General features: G+C 42.0%; 2 protein-coding genes across 2 annotated transcripts; one reads left to right on the top strand and one right to left on the bottom strand.

The window, feature by feature from the left end:
- Positions 1–1449: 1449 nt before the first annotated feature.
- On the bottom strand, positions 1450–5538 carry LOC138967111 (G-patch domain and KOW motifs-containing protein-like). The gene has a single exon (XM_070339591.1). The coding sequence runs from the start codon at positions 5527–5529 to the stop codon at positions 4027–4029; it is 1503 nt and encodes a 500-aa protein (XP_070195692.1). The 5' UTR covers positions 5530–5538; the 3' UTR covers positions 1450–4026.
- Positions 5539–14836: 9298 nt separating this feature from the next.
- On the top strand, positions 14837–22224 carry LOC138967112 (chromosome partition protein Smc-like). The gene is made up of 7 exons (XM_070339592.1): positions 14837–15543; positions 16251–16281; positions 18010–18192; positions 18593–18718; positions 18972–19169; positions 20664–20927; positions 21535–22224. The coding sequence occupies exons 2-7, from the start codon at positions 16258–16260 to the stop codon at positions 21748–21750; spliced, it is 1011 nt and encodes a 336-aa protein (XP_070195693.1). The 5' UTR covers positions 14837–15543; positions 16251–16257; the 3' UTR covers positions 21751–22224.
- The last annotated feature ends 2412 nt before the right edge of the window (positions 22225–24636 follow it).

Consider the following 24636-nt stretch of genomic DNA (forward strand, 5'->3'; position numbering starts at 1 on the left):
AGTGCATGTAATGTAGATGCACGTGTATGTGTTGTGTAGCACTCTGTGTGTGCACATGTGAGTTGAATCATTGTATGTGGTTGGGATGCATTTTGTGTGTGTGTGTGTGTGTGGCCGAGTGGTAACGCACTTGCGCTCGGAAGCGAGAGGTTGCGAGTTCGACCCTGGGTCAGGGCGTTAGCAATTTTCTCTCCCCTTTCCTAACCTAGGTGGTGGGTTCAAGTGCTAGTCTTTCGGATGAGACGAAAAACCGAGGTCCCTTCGTGTACACAACATTGGGGTGTGCACGTTAAAGATCCCACGATTGATAAAAGGGCCTTTCCTGGCAAAATTGTATAGGCATATAGAGATAAAAAATTCCACCAAAATACCCGTGTGACTTGGAATAATAGGCCGTGAAAAGTAGGATATGCGCCGAAATGGCTGCGATCTGCTGGCCGATGTGAATGCGTGATGTATTGTGTAAAAAATTCCATCTCACACGGCATAAATAAATCCCTGCGCCTTGAATATGTGCGCGATATAAATTGCATAAAATTAAAATAAAATAAATAAATCCCTGCGCTTAGAACTGTACCCACGGAATACGCGCAATATAAGCTTCATATTGATTGATTGATTGATTGATTGTGTGTGTGTGTGTGTAGGTTTGAACCAACCCGCACTCATGTACGCATTACTGAAATTATTTAAACAGTTGTCAAACGTTATTGTGACATGTCAAAGTGAAATCCGGCACAAGCTAATGCCTTCAAAATATATACAGACCTGGGAACCCTTGTTTCGCACTTGGAGTATTCTCAAACAAACTTGGAGTATTTTCAGAAAAATGAGCGTACTCCACACAGCATTATTTTGAACATCTGTGATCCAAACATGTTTCACACGCGTCCGTTGCACCGTCGATTAAGTTTACCAATACGTTTAAAACAATTGCTTCTTTCAATGTTTACTGACAAAAACTGTAATCATGTGTCAAAATACTGGAACGGCTTTGGGATGAGCTTATAAGGAAAAGTTGTCCAGGCATTTTTCTCGTCATATTTGTTTTACACTGACCGTACTGCTCGTATTCTAGACAATTATGCGTACAAAATACGGCGAAATCGTATGGGTTCCTAGGTCTGTATATATATCAATATTTATAAAAAATACATTGAGAATTTGTCACAAATGCTTTTCACACATTCCTACCGCGACACAGGTTCCATCTGCCCAAAAATGTAAGCAGTACTTGACTGAATGTATTGAAGACATTTGCATAATTATCATAGTACCAATTCTTTTTTTCTGACCCTTGCAGCTTATCTGAATTCATTATATTTAGTCAAGTTTTGACTAAATATTTTAACATCGAGGGGGAATCGAAACGAGGGTCGTGGTGTATGTGCGTGTATGTGCGTGTGTGTGTGTGTGTGTAGAGCGATTCAGACTAAACTACTGGACCGGGGTTCGGTATTGCATTTCAGCTTGGTGGCTTAAAAATTAATTAATGACTTTGGTCATTAAAAATCTGAAAATTGTAAAAAAAAAAAAAAATTTATAAAACGATCCAAATTTACGTTTATCTTATTCTCCATCATTTGCTGATTCCAAAAACATATAAATATGTTATATTCGGATTAAAAACAAGCTCTGAAAATTAAATATATAAAAAGTATTATCAAAATTTTTTTTTCGAAATCAATTCAAAAACACTTTCATCTTATTCCTTGTCGGTTCCTGATTCCAAAAATATATAGATATGATATGTTTGGATTAAAAACACGCTCAGAAAGTTAAAACGAAGAGAGGTACAGAAAAGCGTGCTATCCTTCTTAGCGCAACGAATACCCCGCTCTTCTTGTCAATTCCACGTGCACTGCCTTTGCCACGGGCGGTGGAGTGACGATGCTACGAGTATACGGTCTTGCTGCGTTGCGTTGCGTTCAGTTTCATTCTGTGAGTTCGACAGCTACTTGACTAAATATTGTATTTTCGCCTTACGCGACTTGTTGATACTAGGCTAACCAAAACAACAACTTCTTCTTCTTCTTCTGCGTTCGTGGGCTGAAACTCCCACGTACACTCGTGTTTTTTGCACGAGTGGAATTGTACGTGTATGACCGTTTTTTACCCCGCCATTTAGGCAGCCATACGCCGTTTTCGGAGGAAGCATGCTGGGTATTTTCGTGTTTCTATAACCCACCGAACTCTGACATGGATTACAGGATCTTTTTCGTGCGCACTTGGTCTTGTGCTTGCGTGTACACACGGGGGTGTTCGGACACCGAGGAGAGTCTGCACACAAAGTTGACTCTGAGAAATAAATCTCTCGCCGAACGTGGGGACGAACTCACGCTGACAGCGGCCAACTGGATACAAATCCAGCGCGCTACCGACTGAGCTACATCCCCGCCGCAAAAACAAAACACAACAAATGTGTACTAAGACACTTGAGTGACCTCATTTCTCACAGGTATGACATGACTTCATGACATTTCCAGTAGTCTAAGGGGAAACAACCCTAGATACTGGGCTGTGACTTCAAATCAAACACTGACATAATAACTTGATGAGATCAACTGACTAATTTGCATTATTTTTCTAAAAGGGTTTTTAGTACATGTAGTAATACTGACAAATCCTCTCCAGCAAACATTTGTATGCTGTGACTTTGAAATTCACAAGAGAGAATAAAACTTTAACCCTTGCGTCATCAAAACCTACCAGCATGTATAATTGTTACTGTTAGGCACTAGCTTGAGAAGTTAACTTTTACAACTGCCCATACTATTATTAGTTTAAAGAGATCTTCACATGGGTGAAACTGTGTTCTATTTTGAACTCATGTCTTGGGAACAAAAGTCTGAGAACAAGAAGCCCTTAGTTAGTCAGTCAATCTTCTGGGTGAAATCAGATTCTTTTTAACAGAAACCAATGCTAAGACTAGCAAGACTAAGAGTAATAGTATACTAATACAATATAGTTAGTTCTCATACTAAGCAAGTTACATAACGATTCAATCTCAATCGATTCACAGTAGATTATGCAAAGAATATTTTCAAACAAGAATACTGCCCTACACACATAATTTTCTACAGTAAATTATACAACAAAAGCAGAGAATGATCATCAATATAAAACAAGATGGTTTGAAGATCGATAACATTAACAACATCTTCCTCTCCATTAAAAATAGTTCACATTTAAAAGCTCACAATAAGAATTCAACATGTAATACTTGTGTATGCATGCTCAATCCTTCAAATATATGCAACCGCAAATACCCACAGCATCCAAACACTTTATAATTTCTCTCTCGCTCTTTCCCTCTCTCTTTCAGTGAGTTTCACACACACATTTAAACAAAACCATCACACACACATCATGTCCATCATACAGAGCTTGTTAACCTTCACCGTGCTTCCTGGGTCGTGGATGACCCAGAGCCTCACAAAAGTTTCTGTATAGATCTCTGAAACTATTGGGAGTTTCTGATTTACACCTTTGACCACTTTGTCTTTCTGAAGGATTATCTTTGTTAACCCTTAGGCTGGTTGTCGTGACGTATACTGTCACCTAGTTGTCACAAAATATGTCACGCTACTGGCTCAGTCTGTTTGGTCAGTTCCGATTACCTCCCATGGATGCGAAAACCTATCGGGTTTTTTTTTTTTCTCTGTTAATTCACCAGTGGCTATGTAACGTGTTACAGAATTGCACCAGTGTAACTGTAAGGGTTAACAAAAATAAACAATGGCGTAATTTGAACTAGGCAGTCCAGATGATGTGGGTCGTGGGCGACCCATAAAGAATTAAAGAAGGAATTTACTATGTTTATCCATATTGGGATGGTGTGGTTCGTGTACGAGACTACGACCCATACTCTACAGTACAAAGAGGCGGAAAAGAGTTTATCCCTATTCAGATAGCGTAGGTCGAGTACGACCAATACTTTTTACGTTGAATCCTTCTTTTAAAGTATGGGTCGTACACGACCCACATTACCCGGACTGTGTAGTCCAAGGCATGATCTGATGAAGGTTAATAGTCAAATTCATCTTCAATGCTGCCAACATAGTCACAGATCTCGTCAAAGTCCATTTTGACCAAAACATCTCTGTCAGAGAGGAGCTGGATCAGGGCTCTGCACGCATCTTTGTCTTTCTTCACAATCTTTCCTATCTGCCCCTTATACTCCCCTCTGCATAGCATCACATGTGCTGAGTCACTTTTAGGAATCACAGTCTCTACTTGTGAGTGTGACAAGTCTTCCAAGACCTTGCCATCATCTGTCTTGCACACAGCACAATCCACACTGATAACGTCCATGACAACCACTTTGTCTTTGTAATACCTGCCTTTCTTGTAATGCTTATCAACAATTCTCACCCTAAGGTTTGGACGAAGCCATGTCAGAGTACTGTTTGACTGTTTGGAATATGACAATGACTTTGAGCCTGACTTTTGATGTTTTGAATCAGAACTGTCTTTCGAGTCTTGTTTCCTCTTCCTGCTACTTTCTCCGTCCTTCCTCCTGTGTTTGTCATCTCCGTGCGACCGATGATCGTCCCTGTCTTTGCCGTTTTGACCACTATCATGTTCATGTTCATTTTGCTTCATTTCCTCCTCCTTGTACCTGTCTGATTTTCCTTTGTTTAAGTACTTGGAGTATTTGTCATACTCCTTCTTTCCAACCACTTTGACATTATATTGTGTCATTGTCACACTCTGACCACTCAATGCCAGCTTCAAGAAAACTCTGGCATTGTCCTCATCAATACCTTCTACCACACCATACAGATCCTTTTGTTTTCCATTCAAAATGACACAGTAGGACCCCTTCTTCATCTCCAACTTTTCTTCCTCTTTCCCCTCCAGCTTTTGGTCCTTCTTCTTGTCCTTGTCACCAGGAGCTTGACTTCTATCCGCACCCAAACCTAGACCTTTTGGGCGCAGGTGAGCTTCAACGGGTGTGATAAGTTTGCCATTCTTGCCAATTCCCTGCCCCTCTTTCCAGCCCATCCCTCGAAGCATAGCAAATCCAAACTGTTCAATCGGAATCTGTTCGTAGTCAGCATCATCGGGTTCCTCTGGGCGCAAGCCGACGTCAAGTTTATCGTCCGTTTCAAAGCCTTCAGGAACTTTGTTTTGCATTAACAAAGGGATCGCTAAATTAGGATCTGGTTTGTCACGATCCTCCCATGATTCATTATACTTGGCTGACTCTGCAAGGACTTCTTTAGCGGCCAGCTGGTCCAAGTCATTCGGGTCAGTTTCATTCGGATCAGCTTCTTTCTTGACGTCGGAGAGACGTTTCTCTGCTTCACTTCTCCATCGATTTTTCTTGATGAGTGGGATCACGTATGGCTCCTTTTCCTTTTGTTTTGGTACAGTACTGTTTACCGTGTTACCTTCCAGAGACAAGACGAAATCAGTCTCTGCTTTCGCATCGTCTGTACCTTCACCGACAGAAGATTTACTCAACTTTTTCGTTTCAACTTTTTTGGAAAAGCCGAACGAAAACGCTGGTTTGTTTTCCGCCATGATGCTTGGTTGAAGGGTCTACTTTGTTTTCCAATGCAAGAGATTGAGTTAAATCCGGTGACTTCCCCTTACTTGCTAATTTTGGTCAAGTAATCTTCGACGAAGCTAAATTGACTAAATATTTTAACATCGAGGGGGAATCGAAACGAGGGTATGGTGTATGTGCGTGTGTCTGTGTGTGTGTCTGTGTGTGTGTCTGTGTGTGTGTGTAGAGCGATTCAGACTAAACTACTGGACCGATCTTTATGAAATTTGACATGAGAGTTCCTGGGTATGAAATCCCCGAACGTTTTTTTCATTTTTTTGATAAATGTCTTTGATGACGTCATATCCGGCTTTTCGTGAAAGTTGAGGCGGCACTGTCACGCCCTCATTTTTCAACCAAATTGGTTGAAATTTTGGTCAAGTAATCTTCGACGAAGCCCGGGGTTCGGTATTGCATTTCAGCTTGGTGGCTTAAAAATTAATTTATGACTTTGGTCATTAAAAATCTGAAAATTGTAAAAAAAAATAAAAATTTATAAAACGATCCAAATTTACGTTTATCTTATTCTCCATCATTTGCTGATTCCAAAAACATATAAATATGTTATATTCGGATTAAAAACAAGCTCTGAAAATTAAATATATAAAAATTATTATCAAAATTTTTTTTTCGAAATCAATTTAAAAACACTTTCATCTTATTCCTTGTCGGTTCCTGATTCCAAAAACATATAGATATGATATGTTTGGATTAAAAACACGCTCAGAAAGTTAAAACAAAGAGAGGTACAGAAAAGCGTGCTATCCTTCTTAGCGCAACTACTACCCCGCTCTTCTTGTCAATTTCACTGCCTTTGCCATGAGCGGTGGACTGACGATGCTACGAGTATACGGTCTTGCTGAAAAAGGGCAGCTACTTGACTAAATATTGTATTTTCGCCTTACGCGACTTGTTGTTTTTTGTTGTCGGGATCCACTACCAGTAACTCTTCCTTATCTTCTGGGCCAGTGTTTTCAGCCGCGATTATCTCCCTTCCTCCGTGTGGCGTCAATCCATATTCCCGTTACTACGTTACTATTTTTAGAAGGTCACTGCACGTTACTATTTTTAGAACGTCTCCAGTGTTTTGCGCGTTTATCTCCTTTCCTTCGTGCGCACCCGGCAGAGCCGGGTCCCAGGCGCAGCCTGGTATTCGGCTCTACTTCTTCCCGGCGAAGCCGGTACCCGGCGAAGCGGGTAATCATCTAGTTTTCATATATCATTTGTTTGTTTTTAAATTTAGGTGTTTTTGTTTTTGAAGTGGGGAAGCAATAAAGAGGTCGTCGATATCAAAACTGATATCGACGGGAAATGTCGTCGATATCACTTTTGCACTGAGCTCAGTTTTGCCCAATTGACCAATGGAAATCCACGTAACATATGAAATAGCAATATTGTGCTTTACAGGCAGTGCTCAGTTATTGATATCTTTAGCTCTGCTTTAACAGATTGCTATTCAACCTGTGTTAGGCCACTTCAAGTTAATGCAACTCCAGGGGCGGAACACATCATTTTTAAGGGGGGTTTTCAAATTTCATTTATGGACAGATCGACAATGCGAAGCGTTCAGTAGAGGGTGCGAAGCCCCCCCCCCCCCCCCCCCCCCCCCGGAAAATGTTGATAAAAACAAATTTCTTTTAGGGACAGATCGACAACGCGAAGCGTTCACAGTGGAGGGCGCGAAGCGCCCGAACCTCCTGGGGGGGGGGGGGGGGGGAGTCATGCCCCCCCCCCTCCCCCCGGAAATGTATGTGTATGTGTATGTGGGTGAATGAAAAGGTCGATCACCGTTCGCACCTTTAGTTTAAATTTAATACTACCTTCGGCTTTAACAAAAAATTAAAAAATAAAAATATAAAAAGGTTAAATGCTGTTATTGATAATTTTCATGTGGTCATTTTAACCGACTTCATCAGCAATCCAGTGTTTTCCGTATAGCGCGTAGGCTATACTAGTCAAGAAAACAAGAACAGGGTTGTACATGCCTTTTGTTTTCTTTTTCTTGTATAAAGCAGCCATAGGTTGTGTCAGCGGTCCTTCAGATTGTACCAGCAGGAACTTGGCGGAAGGCCAGTACTGACTGACTATTAGGGTTTAACGTCCTCTTAGACCAACTGGTCTATATTGGGACAGGTATTGGAAATACGTTGAAAATATGGTGTGATACTTTGATTCGAACAAGCCCGCGCTGTGGCTGTCTTCTTCGACACACCAGCATTGGGTTTGTCTCGTCAAAGTATCGAAATACGATCATGATGATAATCGGAGACGAAAGATGATGCATGCGTGTCTTCGTGTTTTCCAAGCCCTGAGACTTTCGCTGTGAACGTGGGATCTTTTTCGTGCGCATGTGTGCACACGGGGGTGTTCGGACACCGAAGAGAGTCTGCACAAAGTTGACTCCGAGAAATAAATCTCTCGCCGAACGTGGGGATCCGAACCCACGCTGGTAGCGACCAACTGGCTACAAAGCCAGCGCGCTACCAACTGAGCTACGTCCCCGCCCCGAAGGCCAGTACCCGGTATGTGATGACTGCGCAATGTTTGTCAAGTGCTCATCAGCAGTCAGCGCCAATTTCACGTGCAGCCCAGGGCTACATTATGACGTCAGATTTGGAGTTTGCAACTCATTCATCAAAGATGTGGAATGCGGGTATGAGTGACACCAAAACATAATAATCATACCAATGTAAAAGGTTTTTTTAAGCTCACGACTGACTCGGTTCATTCATGGCAATTCGGCAAAAACAGAATTAGCCTGGTCAAAGCATGTTTTCTCCTTTTTCTAGTCAGTCTCGCTGCCTTTCGGAAAGCCGCGGTCCTTAGCTGTTTTCCCCCCGTTCGTTGTTTGTTTGTGTGTTTGTTTGTGTGTTTGTTTGTATTAATACCTTCAAAATTCGACAAAAACTAAGTGTAAGAAGTAAGAGAAGGAGCTCCGGAGATATAATTTACAAAGTAGCAAATCTGCTTAAGCCGGATTTTTGTCTTTGGGATGCGATAGAGTCGGTGCACGACTGTCTGAGGGGTCCTTAGTTTACAGGAAGTTGCCACTTGGCTGATGTACAAAGGCTTCATGTCATATCGTGCAGAGCTAGAGTAGAAGTAACTATCTTACACGATGATCAAGACTGCATACATTACTGCATAATTGAATTGGTACGCAATATCAAATCATTGACTGGTTACGCGAGATACGCGGCCTGTCTAAATAATACATCTTGCATATCTGCACTGCTCGGTTACACCAAAGATTAAGGTCAAGATGCCTAAAATACTGGAAATGTATGATGTGCGAGAAGGCGAACTTTTGACAAAATTTAATGTAAATGGGTTAAGAATTCTTGTATTTTGTATGTTGTATCTCTTGCTTTTGCTGTTTCTTTTTCAAAACATTTGGTGATGCAGGAGACGCGGCGGACACTGTGACAGCTCCATGAAATGAGTGAAATTAATTGAAGTGTTGACAAGTGACAATGTCGTGTTTACTTGTGCGTTTTTTTTAATAAAATAAAATATTTTCTTTTTCTTTTATTGATTGCAAGACTGTGCGTGTGTGTGTGTGTGTGTGAACGTGTGTGTGTGTGTGTGTGTGTGTGTGTGTGTGTCACGGTGTGTGTGTGTGTGCCACGGTGTGTGTGTGTAAATGGTTTAAGAATTCTTGTATTTTGTATGTTGTATCTCTTGCTTTTGCTGTTTCTTTTTCAGAACATTTGGTGAAGCAGGAGACGCGGCGGACACGGTGACAGCTCCATGAAATGAGTGAAATTAATTGAAGTGTTGACAAGTGACAATGTCGTGTTTACTTGTGCGTTTTTTTTAATAAAATAAAATATTTTCTTTTTCTTTTATTGATTGCAAGACTGTGCGTGTGTGTGTGTGTGTGTGTGTGTGTGTGTGTGTGTGTGTGTGTGTGTGTGTGTGTCACGGTGTGTGTGTGTGTGCGGTCACGGTGTGCGTTTGCGTTGGAATAAGTGTCTTACATGTAGGTGAATGTGCGGCGTGCTGTGCATATTTGTGTGTATATTTTCATCCTGCTTCAGTGTGTGAAGCGTGTATGTTTGTCACTACACAAGGTCTGCCTGCATCTTATCACTCTCAAGGTTTGGGGGCACAAAATGTCCTCAGGCCAATGGGTCACCAACGAAAATATTTACTCTGGAGCTGCAATCAGAAATCACTGCCTCAGGTAAAATTGCCAATCTGCTTTCGGAGGGGGTAAAAAGTAAATTTTAAGGGGCTTATTGTCCGTCAGGTCTTAATTGCCTATTTATTGGACATGAATTGGTTTATACGATTCGAGTTTTTACGCCCTCACGGCTTTTGGTGTATGCGTGTTTAGGTGGTATCAGCCATCTGCACTTATGGTAGAATGACCAAGATCTTTAACGTGCCATTGTGGTGATACGGGGGTGGGAGATGGATACCGTCTCTGGGTCTGCGCATAAAGTTGACCCGTGTCCGTCCCGGCCCGGATTCGAACCAGCGACCTTTCGATCACAAGTCCAGTGCTCTACCACCTGAGCTACCCGGGCCGCGAATTTGCGATTCCTAAACGCCCCACTGAACGACTGACGTCACATGTCGCTTCGGTCTTTTCCGGAGGAACACCGCGTGTACATAATCACTTCGATCGCGTAGCACTGCCATTGCACATTTTCGCAACGAAAAACTGTTTCATTGATCTTGGTGTGTTAAATCTGAAAGCAATATAAGTGAACGAACAATTGAAAACATATCACGTTACTAAACGGTAGCCAGTGTTTCAGTGTGACGTGGAAGTGTTCAAATATCTGCGTATCAGGCAAGCCGATGTGGTTTCACCTGAACGACTGCGAGAGGCGAGCGCAAACCGTTGTGTTGTTCAGAAATGGTGTTCCCTTTGATATTTTAGTGGACATTTAACTTCAAATGCAACCTTTCTTAGCCGTTGAGTTGGTAACAGAACCTTCATGCGCGACAAACGCCACATACGACGGAGTAACCCTGAAGTGCCTTCACTTTTGTAGCCCTGTCTGTCAGTTGCTGTCGTAGCCTAGTGGTTTGTGCTCCACTGAGCTTGAAGGTCAGCTGACTCGGGTTCGACTCCCTTCCTGGTTACAGTTTTTTTTCTTGTTTGCTTTATTTTTGTCATCTATTTTGTGTCCTTAACTCCACCCTTCAATCATTTCAACCCGGATGCATTCCGTTTAATTTTTATTTTTTATTAATATTTTTTTTAAACCATTTCCCCCAAAGCGGTTTAGGACGGTGGTATGTTATGATGAAAACGCGATTACACAAAGCTCACATGTGCACGGTCTGCAAACTAAACGGCGTGGGCTCACCGTATTAGCCAATAACAAGCACACATATTAAACCGCAGCGCAAAGCGTAAACATTAGTACAACTTGAAGAAATCAATATAGTTACCAGAAACAAAACCGTGCTTCGCACCGAACAGTTCGACAGTGACTGACCAACTGACCGAACCGCACCTCTCGCTTGTGACTGTCGCTCATGATACAACCATTACGAATACGAATACGAATACTTTATTATCTCATACAGAGAAATTTCAGTGTGGTGCACATTAAAGGCACAGTAAGCCTCCCGTAAACCATCACAGAGCTCCCCGAGCGTCTAAATACAGTACAAGCATACTTCCATTTGAACGCTCACCGAACGGGAACATCCTGGCTGCTTTCTGTTGAGCGTGAGACATTTTCCAAGAATTTATTTTCGTAGACTTGTTCCGTTAACAACAACGGCGCCTCGTTTTTGCGCTGGACCTAACTTTTAAAATCTAAATAATAAATTGACAGCTTGTTACACAAACATTCTTTAATCATAAAAGAATTCGTTTTTCATCAAGACAAGATCAGAACAATTCGAAGTTTGAAAGTTTAAAAAAAGAAAAGCCCGGAAGCAGGGTCACGCAAGGGTCGTAGCAGACGACGGCCGGTTTATCAGTGCAAATCGCCGTTCCTCTCAACAGTCAAAAGCCATCGCTAGAGTTCTTGTGAACCACAGCCGTTGTTTCGTGCATAAAAAAAACGTGCTATTGTAGATAAGCTCACGTCGAGTCGCATTCAAATGACTAACTATGACGACTGCATTGTGAAAAGGGAAAACTGGATCACACGGGTTCACGATGGCTCAGGGGTAAGATAAACCACGCAAAAATAAATTCTTTGAAAATTGTTCGCTCTTTACGGAGGGCACCTAGGATGTTCTCAATTGGTGAGTGTTTAAATGAAAGGGTGTTTGTACTGTGTGTAAAAGCCTGACCGTATCTGTGATGGTTTACGGGAGGCTTACTGTGCCTTTAAAAGACAAAACAAATAATAAGACAACAGATAAAAATACCATACGAAGCATACTACACTCGCGCACGCATATGTACACTAACAGGAATAGTAACATGATTCCAAATAGGTAAATTGCCGTCAGCTTTAGCTAAAAGTTTACCGCTAAAAACTATCATTATCACAGGACTAGATATGTCATTGAACAATATTTATCACAGGACTAGTCATTCGAGGGTTATCACACTCAGCATAAGGGTGCACATCAAAGAATATAAAAAATATTCATCACAGAAATCAGTGCATATGTTCACCGGCACACATACTAGTTTTAATTAACTTAGGTATTTAAAAAGCCAATTGACTTTGGAATAAAACTGTTCTTAGTTCTGAGCGTGCGGAATCTGGGAGTGCGGAGGCGACGTCCTGAGGGCAGGACCTCAAAGTGGTGAGCGAGCACATGACTACTATCCTGGATGATGCAGCGGGCCTTTCGCACCACACGTCGTTCATACAGCACAGTCAGTCCTTCCTGTCTCACCCCCACAATCTTACCACATGTGTTCACCACCCGCCCAAGCACATTCTTACTCTTCACACACAGACCTCCATACCAGCAGATGAAAGAGAAAGTGAGAATGGATTCAATGAATGAAGTATAGAATGTTTGGAGGATGCGGCTGTTGATGTTCAGACTTCTGAGCTTTTGTAAGCAGTAGATTCTTGACTGACACTTCTTGTGGATAGCTTTAGTGTTTGAGGAGAAATTTAGTTTGTTGTCAATGACTGTACCGAGATATTTGTATTCAGTCACTCGCTCAACTTTCACACCATCTATGTACAAATCTGAAACTGTAGCTGGGTTTTTGCGAAAGTCAATAACTAGCTCTTTTGTTTTTGTCACATTTAGGGCTAAATAGTTATCTTTACACCAGGAGCTGAAATTTTGAACTTCAGAAAAATAAACAGAATCGGAGTCAGACAGGTCTTCAATGGCAGAATCGTCAGAATATTTCACAAGAGGGGTCGTAACAGTGCCTTGACAATCGTTAGTGTATAATGTGAACAGAACTGGAGACAATACTGTGCCCTGAGGGGCTCCAGTAGAAGTACTAACTATGGATGAAAGTGCGCTATGGAAACGGACGGACTGGGTTCTGTTCACTAGAAACTGTGTGATCCAAAGGACGAGTCTGGGAGTGACGTTGTAAGAAAGCAGTTTTTGAACAAGCAGGTGAGGTTGTATTGTGTTGAAAGCAGATGAAAAGTCTATAAATAGAATACGGACGAAGGAACCAGGTTTTTCTAAGTGACTATATTCTTTTGCAGAGTCTGAAATTGATCTTCATAAAACTATGTGTAAGTGTAACAAAAGAAAAAACTAATTTCTTTCATATTGCCTGAATAATAACTTTATTAACTGATAATCAAGGTGGCATCGCCGAATGACTGCAAGTGCAACGCGATCGAAGTGGCACGCGGTGTTCCTCCGGAAAAGGCCGAAGCGGCTGTGACGTCAGTCGATCAGTGGGGCGTTTAGGAATCGCAAATTCGCACCCGGGCCCCTTCGGAGGGGGTGAAGATCAGACCATGATGTTACTCAGTTGCAGCTCAGTTAATCACCTGCCCGGGTGTCCTAGCCGGGTCATGGGCGGGCATGTCAGCCGGCGACAACATTAAACAAACGGTTGCTGTAATTTACTTGTTTCAAGCATCTACTTTAAAAAAAATAAAGTGAAGTGATAATGGTGTGTCTATCATGGCCGAGCTGGTAGTGCTTCTATGATTTATTTCTGCATTCATTTCATTTAAAATAAGTGTCGAAGGTTCGGGAAACAAGATCTTTTGTTCTGTGATGTGTTGCAGACTCTCTCTGCACTTTCACTCACGGACACTGCATATAACATTGTGACAACAGCAGAATACTGGCATGGCAAACTTTATGCCTGTGTTTAACATCTTCTTCTCTCCTCCACTTCGCCTACCGACCGTAAGCCGGTGGCTACACAAAGTTGACTACATCTTGTCAGTTAGTGGAGCACACTACAACACCCGTCCACATTCTTCCGAAGTTCTCTTTCACACCCTAGCATGTACATACATAATCAAACTTTAGCTAGAGTCACAAACAATCAATCAACATCTTAGTAACCACCCGTAACCACGATACTCTAGGCAGGTTCCGTGTTTTATTGGTTAAACTAAAGACAAGAGGAAAGGGGGAGGGGGGGGGGGGGGGTAAAAACCAAAACATTCGAGCTTGCAACGTCTATCATCTACCCGGATCAAATTCAAAGGAATCAACACCTACTTAAAAACCACTGCTACATGCCGCTAGCCGAGGAATACAGAGACAGACAGGCCGCCATATTACATAACAACACCTGCAGGCTCCCGGTGCCTGTCACGTCACTCCATCCTCCGGGAAGCTACCCCCGGTTAGGCCATAAAAGTTATGCAACTGACCACCAGTCCTGCAGGCAAGTGACCGTCACTCCATAGGAGAGCGGCTTGAGTTCAAAGGATCAAAGACTAGTCAGAACACTGATGGACACAGACGGCTAAGCGCGCTTAGGATCTACCGGTGACTGGACATGTGCATCTCAAAATTTAACTTAGAACAGATAATGGCATTACACAAAACATAAAGCGATCGGCAACATGAACTACAAACACTAGACTGGACAATGACAAAAACTTTACTCCATGGCTGAATTGGTGACAGTATGTTCACCCTGTCACATAAGAAAACACGAACTCAGACAGGGACTCAGGCAGACATTATACAGACCGACCGACACAGACAGAGATAGGCGGACTCTCTCCCTCTCTCCCCCTCCCCCTCTCTCTACTCCCTCCCTCTCTCTCCCTCCTCTATCTCCTCTCTCTCAGTCTCTCCCCTCTCTCTCTCTCCTTTTCTCTCTCTCCCCCCCCCTCTCTCTCTCTCTCAGGCTCTCTCTGTTTCTAGTTTTAAAGCCGTTGACAACATTTCACCCGGTATACCAGAGAAAGAAAGAACATATCGACAGTGTTAAAGTCACACGCTGTCAAGAATTCCTTGCAGCAACACGATCAGTCAGATCCCAAAACTGCAACAAACCTGTACTTTGTTCTACCCTGATAAGCCTGTAAAGCTCAAGCGCCTATGACCCGGGAGCTCAAGATTTCACAGTCGACGGGGTAGGAAATGAAAGAAAAGCAGGGTGGGAGGCCAAAAAGGAAGGAAAGGAGGGAACGGGTAGGGGGGATAATGTTGACACTGGGACTTGATCGATCTCGGAATCAATACACTCACCCTAAACTAGACTACGCCTGACCTGGGAAGTACACCTATGATACAGCGTCACAGTATTCACCTGTAGGTGGTGTACAGTATTATAGCGTGCAGTTCGGTTCCGAAACGAACAAGTCTTGTTTTAGCCTTGTGACCTGACATACTGACAATGACGGGTTTGGGTGTTCTTTGTGTGGAAGATACCTCAGTGAAGCGTGTGATTGTGTACCAGTGTTGTACTCTGCTAAGCTTCATTAGAAGGGGGGAGTTTTCAAGTCTAATGAATAATTCTGTGTGCATTAGCTGTGCGTTTTTCCAGTTGGTAATATGACGAGTGAACTTGGTGGATATATGTTTGTCATTCTGAAGACTTTGGACTGTTGTGCTTACAATTGGTAATCCTAGCAGGAAGAAAAAATCTGGAAACAAAGGTAGGTATTTTACTGATTCAAATAAAGCTGATTGGTTAATTAATCGAGGAACTCAGTTTGTGATTGTTTGATGCGTGCGTACGCGTGTGCATGCGTGTACGTATGCGTGTACGTATGCGTGTGATGTCTGCGTGTCTGTAAAAGTACGATTCAATACGCTCGTCTAGAGATCTGTGTAAATGTGTGTTAATGTCATTGATGAGAGAGAGAGAGAGAGAGAGAGAGAGAGAGAGAGAGAGAGAGAGAGAGAGAGAGAGAGAGAGTATGTGTCAGTGTGTCAGTGTGTGTGAGATAGTGTGTGTGTGTGTGTGTGTGTGTGTGTGTGTGAGAGAGAGAGAGATAGACTGAGAGAGAGAGAGAGAGAGAATAGGTGCGACTGTTAAATTTTTACTTCAACTTGAATCAGTACTTCTGTTTGAGAATCTCAGAAACACATTCTCATCGCTGACGGGTAGAGGCAGCTCACACTGATCGTATGTTGTTGTTGCTGTTGTTGTTTGTTTTGTTTTTGTGTGGAAAGGGGACGGGGGATGGGTTCCGAGTCCAGGTATTGCACACACCGCCATGAATTTCTTCACTGAAACAATGTGCAAACACTGCATGCTCCTCTAACTTCTCATAACACATTTTCCGTGTAAGGATTGACACAAATGCATAGCAGTGGCCGTTAGTAATTATATACGGTGTGTATTTTGTTTTTGTTTCAGCTCAGTAATGGCTCAGAAAGGCAAAGCGACGGTGAGTGTATGGGTTTGTCTTGCATTGATCTTGTGTCTCTCAGTCTCAATTGATGTCTTTCTTGTGTTTGTTTCCTTTTACAAAGAGACGAGAGGTTGGATATTTTTTTTAATTGAAATCACCGCATTATTTTCTTTTAATTTAATTGAGCTGATAAGTAGTGTTAGTAGTGAACACACTACAAAGTAAAACACAAAAAGAAAAGACAATAAAAGCACCCAAAGCACCGTAGTTGTCGTTTTTACATTTAGTCAAGTTTTGACTAAATGTTTTAACATAGAGGGGGAATCGAGACGAGGGTCATGGTGTATGTGTGTGTGTGTGTGTGTGTGTGTGTGTGTGTGTGTGTAAGTGTGTGTGTGTAGAGCGATTCAGAGTAAACTACTGGACCGATCTTTATGAAATTTGACATGAGAGTTCCTGGGTATGATATCCCCGGACGTTTCTTGCTTTTTTTCGATAAATGTCTTTGATGACGTCATATCCGGCTTTTTGTAAAAGTTGAGGCGGCACTGTCACACCCTCATTTTTCAATCAAATTGATTGAAATTTTGGCCAAGCAATCTTCGACGAAGGCCGGACTTCGGTATTGCATTTCAGCTTGGTGGCCTAAAAATTAATTAATGACTTTGGTCATTAAAAATCTGAAAATTGTAACAAATATATTCTTTTTATAAAACGATCCAAATTTACGTTCATCTTATTCTTCATCATTTTCTGATTCCAAAAACATACAAATATGTTATATTTGGATTAAAAACAAGCTCTGAAAATTAAACAAATTAAAAATTATGATCAAAATTAAATTTTCGAAATCAATTTAAAAACACTTTTATCTTATTCCTTGTCGGTTTCTGATTCCAAAAACATATAGATATGATATGTTTGGATTAAAAACACGCTCAGAAAGTTAAAACGAAGAGAGGTACAGTAAAGCGTGCTATGAAGCACAGCGCTACCGCGCCAAACAGGCTCGTCACTTTCACTGCCTTTTGCACTAGCGGCGGACTACGTTCAATTTCATTCTGTGAGTTCCACAGCTTGACTAAATGTAGTAATTTTGCCTTACGCGACTTGTTTTTTTTGTTTGGTCGCTATTTTTGTTTCGTACCCTCGGAATGCAAGATAGTTGGAAACATTTTTATCTGAATCCATCTAAACTAAGAAGAAACAAACATATTTAGTGGAATGCCAATGCGTACAGAAAAGTATAAAAATTCACCTGATCCAGACAATTAATTCGATCAATAGTCAAAATATGTCCAGAAAATAATGTCATGCTCAAACTATTTTTTTGAAATTTAGTGACATTTAACTTCTTTTTTCATTTCCGTGAGGATGAAATGTTCACCAGATGATGTCGAGAAAAAAACCCACCCCACTCAGCTCATGTTCTTTTTCTCTCAGTCTTCTAAAAGTGGATTCAACGTGGTGGGTCAGAGTTTGAAATTTATTGACATTTATTGATTTAACTTTTTTTTTAAATTCATTTCCGTGAGGATGAAATGTTCACCTGATGATATAGAGAAAGGAAGAAGAAAGAAAAAACACTCAGGTGATGTTCTTATTTTTTCAGTCTCCTAAGAGTGGATTCAACGTGGTGGGTCAGTGTTGGCAATTTAGTGACATTTAACATTTTATTTTAATTCATTTCCGTGATGTTCACCTGATAATGTAAAAAAAAAAATCAAAAAAAAATCCACTCAGCTAATGTTCTTTCTTTTTCAGCCTCCAAAGAGTGGATTCAACGTGGTGGGTCAGTGTTTGCAGGGGACTTCAAGTCGAGAAGATGGCGGCGAGCAAGCAGCAGGGGGAGACAACATGATGTCCATTCCTGCAGCCTCTGGTGGGGTGGCTATTGCCTGGTCCAGCCAGCCCAACTCACCAAAGGACTTTTCAATGGTAGATCAGGTATGGTTTTAAAAGATATACACTGTATCACATTGCATTCAGTCGTATAAGATAAGATAAGCTGTATGATACAATAAGATAATATAAGTTAAGATAACTTTTAATGCCCATTTTCGTTATGCAAAAACATGGATTTTTTTCTTTCGGCACCCCATCGCGTCACTGCTCGAGGGGAAAAATCCCACAAGAAACTATCATGTATGAATACATCAATCTATTACATAAAAATATTTTTTTTAAATTAGCTAAATATCCAATTTCAATTAACCCAGCAACAAAACTAAGTACGTCCGTAATTTAAAAAAAAAGTTTATCTTGTACACTTTGTCTGGTTCTCGTAACTTCTGCTCCATACCATACCTCACTACTTTACCTCATCACGTGTACTCATCTACAACAGGTGATGGCAGTCAACAGAAGTCTGGTGCAGCAGATCGACGCCCTCAGACTGCGCGTTCAGGTGGACACGCGTCATCATGACAACACACGTGCAGAACTGGAGCGAGAATCCGACCAGAAACTCAAGGTGAAGAAATCCGAACCCGATAGACCCCTAGTGTTTCCAATTCAAGACCCAAAAACAAAAGAATTTTGACATTAATTCATCATAGTCATTCTGTTCTGCAATTCTCTGGAAAACCAGACACATAATTATGTAGCTAGCTAAGTTTGACCCGTTTCATTCGGGGTTTTTGGCTGTTTTTTTCCATAGGGGTAGGGGGAGGCACTGTATTTTGAAATAAACGTTTCATAACTTGAATGATCCTTTCTTGTTCAAGTTGAAAGACTCTAAAATCGGGGAGCTGAAAAACGAGCTACGGACGAGAGAGCAAGCGGTCAAGTCGCTGACGGACGAGAACCACAAAAAGCGATCAGAGATCCAGAGTCTCCAGCACACCATCAACGCCCTCAAGCAGGACGTGGAAGCCTCCAAGACCTACGTGGATGACATCCAACACAATCTCGACGTCTTGCACGTAAGATAGCGAGTACTGACATGATACCGTAGTTCTTCTGGTCTAAGACTTCTCTCGATCAGTCTAAGAATAGAAAGGACAGTGTTGAAAATGTTTGAGACTTATGAAGAGAGCATGAGAACCAAGGCATATAATTATTACCACTCTCCTGCAAGCAAGTACGTTCTGCCATAAATCCCTGTTGCCTCGCGGTCATGCACTGAGGTGAAAGCAAACGGCTTTATAAGATCGTGCACAGAAGGCGCAAAATTCCAGTTCAGTCTGGCATTTAGCTTTCTGTACATCAGAGAGGTAATTAGCTGCCCTCTTTGATGTAAAACTAATGAAGATGACTAAGATTATGGGAGAAGCGTAATAAAACAAAACACTTTTTTTTGTTAAAAGAACAAGAGACTTACTGTTTAAAAAAAACAAAAACAAAAACAAACAAGTCGCGTAAGGCGAAATTACTACATTTCGTCAAGCTATCGAAATTCACAGAATAAAACTGAACGCACTGCATTTTTTCACCAAGACCGCATACTCGTAGTTTCGTCAGTCCACCGCTCGTGTCAAAGGCAGTGAAATCGACAAGCCAGAATAGTGCGGTAATGGTCGCGCTGAGCGGGATAGCACGCTTTTCTGTACCTCTTCGTTTTAACTTTCTGAGCGTGTTTTTAATCCAAACATATCATACCTATATGTTTTTGGAATCAGTAACCAACAAGGAATAAGATGAAATTTTTATTTTTAAATCGATTTCGGAAATTTTATTTTAATCATAATTTTTATATTTTTTAATTTTCAGAGCTTGTTTTTAATCCGAATATAACATATTTATATGTTTTTGGAATGGGCGGGGATGTAGCTCAGTCGGTAGCGCGCTGGATTTGTATCCAGTTGGCCGCTGTCAGCGTGAGTTCGTCCCCACGTTCGGCGAGAGATAGTATTTCTCAGAGTCAACTTTGTGTGCAGACTCTCCTCGGTGTCCGAACACCCCCGTGTGTACACGCAAGCACAAGACCAAGTGCGCACGAAAAAGATCCTGTAATCCATGTCAGAGTTCGGTGGGTTATAGAAACACGAAAATACCCAGCATGCTTCCTCCGAAAACGGCGTATGGCTGCCTAAATGGCGGGGTAAAAAACGGTCATACACGTAAAATTCCACTCGTGAAAAAAAAACCACGAGTGTACGTGGGAGTTTCAGCCCACGAACGCAGAAGAAGAAGACGTTTTTGGAATCAGCAAATGAGAATAAGATGAACGTAATTTTGGATCGTTTTATAAAAAAAATAATTTTAATTATAATTTTCAGATTTTTAATGACCAAAGTCATTAATTAGTTTTTAAGCCTCCAATCTGAAATGCAATACCAAAGTCCGGCCTTCGTCGAAGATTGCTTGGCCAACATTTCAATCAATTTATTGAAACTTGAAATGAGGGTGTGACAGTGCCGCCTTCAACTTTTACATTTGAACTTAACCAGAGAAGAAATTCCCCCTTTCCACCACAGGAAGAGAAAGAGAAGCTGGAGTCAGGAGAAGCCTACAAAGAGAAAGAGGAACTCATCCGCCGCCTGAGCAAAGAAGTGTCTGAGCTGCACTCGAACCTGAGCAAGCTTGAGCGCGAGCTGAACAAGGCCAAAGAGGTCATCTCCACCCAGGGCAGCAAGCTGAGGCTGCTGGACCACGACAAGCACAACATGCACATCAAGTTCAAGGATAACCTGGCACGTGCTACACAGACGATGAGACACGAGGTGGAGAAAATGCGTGAGGTGAGCATTGACCGCCTTTTTCTTTTGTTTGAAGATGGCCGAAGGATGTTGGTGCACACTCTGATGATGATTTGAAACTAATGATATAACTGTGTTTACCTTGAATATCGCAAACCAGCAATTTTCAATGTTACATCAGATGAAATCTGAACATGTCAGAAACGAAACTGGCAACTGTGCATACAGGCCTACACATAGGAAGATTTGTGTTTTATTTACAATAAAGTATGTAAGCAGTGAAGCCAGGATTCCGTGGGGATTTTTGTTTTCTCTCCAGGAAATACTTATAGTAAAATTGCTCGCATTGTCCTTAAAATGTAATGACAGCACCAAATCTTAGTGATAATTTTTTTGGCAAATCTTATATGTCTACCCTAGTATTTTCGCATGTATTGAAAATGTATCACACACACATACACATCTATCTTTTGACTACCATTTGTTACAGGATTACCTTGGTTAAGTTATGTTCTGAAGATTATGATCATGCAAGGTTTTGAAGACGTTTTACATAAACCACAGACACCATTTGGCCTCTCTTGATAACCTCAAGGTAAGCTTACCTATATAAACCTTTTCTACAATATCCGATATATATATTTGTCAGGTGATGCGAGGACAGTGGGAGGAGATGCGAGTGCTGCGACAGCAGAACGAAGGCATGTGTACAGACATCAAGGAGATCAAAGACTTGTTGCTAGGAGACGTGACCAAAGAACACCAAGGGCCTATGTACAACATGGGAGCGCTCAAACCTTCCTTGCCAGCTCTCAGCAAAAACAATAGGCGTTTCATTCCTGGAAAGAAGAAACCGCTGGGATGACGTATCTTTTGTTATTCTGCTGTGTGAATATCTATGAATAACAAGACGATGACAAACTCCGGAGCACTTGGATACAAGTAATTTCTGTGTTTTGAAACTCTTGAGTCAACCAGTTGAATGCAGTGCCTGTTCTTCCAAGTCAGGATGAAACTTTTACTTCGCTTTGAAAAGTTGTTCCCCTTTTGTTATTTACCAGGGATTGTCAGTTGTGATCTTGGAACTATTTTCCAACAAAATATCGTTTATTCTATGTGAAATGACTGCGAGTGTGATCATGTTATTGTGTGCGACATGTTTAAAGTGCCTTTTTAAACACTCCCTTCGCAGTGACCTGTGTAAATAGGAAGTTGGTTTTGTGTTTGTTTGTCATGTGTACTGATGGCATGATGTGCATCTTTAAATCTGTTGTAATGTTTGTATATTGTGTGAGGAGTATGCATATTATGTCCCCCCCCCCCCCCCACACACACACACACACCACAGAAGCAGTAATACTTAAAGACGGTTAGAGTGAGAAGAGTGAATTCACAGATGTGCAAGTTACTTGACTTGAACTGTCCACGTGCAAAGACACTTGCAGAAACAGAATATGAGGCGGCAAAAGAAAAGATGACTATGCCAGGCAAAACAATTTTTGGTTACCAGCACCCACACCAAACCGCTTTCCTATTCAAAAAGGCTGTTAAATGTAATTAAGAAAGAAAAACTCACGAATCAATTGAAAAACAAGAGAACATGAAACTGTTGCTGGAAAGATTTGCATTCAAGTGTATGGACCTGCTAAAAAGGAGTGGGTTGATCAAAGAAAATCCTCAATCCACTTTTTCACTAAAAGATGTGGGCTGGCTTTTTAATGATGAAAGGTTAAGTTGAACATAACATGTCTCAAAATCCCGATCAGTCTGATTCTTTTTAGTTCGTGTTGTTCTGTCCAATAATGTTTTTCATTGTAGCTTGAAAAAAAGGTTTGGCTCAACCATAGACCAAATAGCCTGGACCGCCAACTCGTCACGTGACCCTTCGAGGTTACGACTCTCGACTTTCAGGGGCGCGTCACGTCCGGTTTGAAAGGCCAGCGATTCGAAGACAGTGAAAAGAAAGCACGCTCCAGTTATTTGTGACAATGGGAGGTGACAATGAACTGGATTTTCCAAAACTCCAAACTAAACTTAACAAAACTCATCGAAAAACATGTTCCATATGCACTTTTGCTGAGTTTATTTTAGCATTTTCAGAACTTACCTCGGCAACTTCGTCCATGTTTACAATCGACACCGGATATGACGTCCCCCTGATTTCTGAAAGGCCATGTAAGCGTAGGTTCCTAAATGCGAGAGGCACAACCTCGTAATAGAGAGAAAGAGCGGAGAGAGACCTAGTTGGCGGTTCAGGATAAATGGTCTATGACTCAACATTCAAATTCTTGCCTAAATCTGGTATACTGCTGAACTCAGCATTCCTAATCTTCTTCTTCTTTTCGATCGCCGATCACACTTGGAGTCCAGATCTTGAGATATAATTAGTGGTCCTCTGCAGCGCAGCCACTGGCCCATACAGCTTGTTGTGCAGGGACTCCGGCAATGGCCAGATTTCCTCTCTCAGCACCTGGTGGTTCCTGCAGTCTCGTAGGATGTGGGCCGTGTCCTGCTCTGCTTCTCCACAAGAACACATGGGGGAGGGCACAACATGCAGCTTCCCGTGGAGATGCTGGTTAAGTCTGTTGTGTCCCGTTCTCAGGCGGAAGATGACCACCTGCTGTGGTCTGGATAGCAGGTGGTAGCTGTCCTGTGGCTGGGGCGTCCTGTGCAGAGACTTAATGATGGTCTTCATCTCTGTCAGGCTCACAGGGTTGTTCTCTTGCTCATCTTCTGCACCCAGCTTTGCCATCCTGTCCGCCTCTTCGTTTCCTTGTACACCACAGTGGGAGGGGGTCCATTGCAGTACTGTCCTCAGGCTCTTGATGTTGTGTAGAGCGTGTTCCAGCTGAGGCAGTTTGCTACTGGTCATTGCTTGGAGTACAGTAGTACCTGCCATATCCGGTCACCCATTAGTCATTGCAAAGGTGACCGCAAATATCAGGTGGCCGTTCATTACAGGCCCCCTCCTCCTCCAAAAAAACCCCCAAAACACGATCAAGTTTTCATGAAGAAAAGAAAGCGATCATCCACGAGCCGCCGATTCATTGTCTCTGTTAGTTTTGCTTTTGTTTATACATCTTAATTATTTGCGTGTTTAACTCGATCGTCCTGGCTAAGCTATTGTTTCGTATGTTTCTATGTGTGTTGTTTGGATTATTATATATATGTATTTGAGTGTCAGATAAACAAGTGTTTCAAACTCACATCAGCTGTGATCGATCCGGAAGTGACTGCCGTAAATGTACATGTATGCGCATGTCTGTATTTACAGTTTGCGCATGCGTAAGTATTCATGTCGTCTGCTTGTGCTGTGCCGTCTGTGCACACAACACACACACACACCACAGGCGCTCGCCCGCGAAAGTGACAAGTGGCCGTTAAGTGGCCGCTCCTGTCGAGTAAGAGGGGCACCTTAGGGCAAAAATCAGTGACCGTTGACCGCGTCAGACAGGTTAACGGCCATTAAGAGTCAATTATAGAAGGAAAACTCATTAGTCATGGGAAAGCTGGCCGCTCCGGGCAGGTTCACGCCCACGAAAGGGCCGGAAATGGAAGGGACTACTGTACTGACAGAGCGTCAGTCAGGAGGACCACCTGGTTGTTATGGTTGACTCTGTCGTCGTTATGACACTTGGAGCATTCCTAATTATATGATCAGATTATGTTGCCAAGAACACATTAAAATGGGAACGCACTGAAAACATTACAATAACAAAAGAAAGCGACACAAGGAAACTGTACTGAAACT

This window comes from Littorina saxatilis, linkage group LG5 (assembly GCF_037325665.1).
Source record: "Littorina saxatilis isolate snail1 linkage group LG5, US_GU_Lsax_2.0, whole genome shotgun sequence".
In the NCBI taxonomy this organism is placed as follows: domain Eukaryota; kingdom Metazoa; phylum Mollusca; class Gastropoda; order Littorinimorpha; family Littorinidae; genus Littorina; species Littorina saxatilis.

Coding starts and splice junctions, on each gene's coding strand:
- LOC138967111 (XM_070339591.1), bottom strand. CDS start 5,529: ATGGCGGAAAACAAACCAGCGTTTTCGTTCGGCTTTTCCAAAAAAGTT.
- LOC138967112 (XM_070339592.1), top strand. CDS start 16,258: ATGGCTCAGAAAGGCAAAGCGACG. Junction 18,719..18,971: donor AATCCGACCAGAAACTCAAG/GTGAAGAAATCC, acceptor TTCTTGTTCAAG/TTGAAAGACTCTAAAATCGG. Junction 19,170..20,663: donor ACAATCTCGACGTCTTGCAC/GTAAGATAGCGA, acceptor TTTCCACCACAG/GAAGAGAAAGAGAAGCTGGA.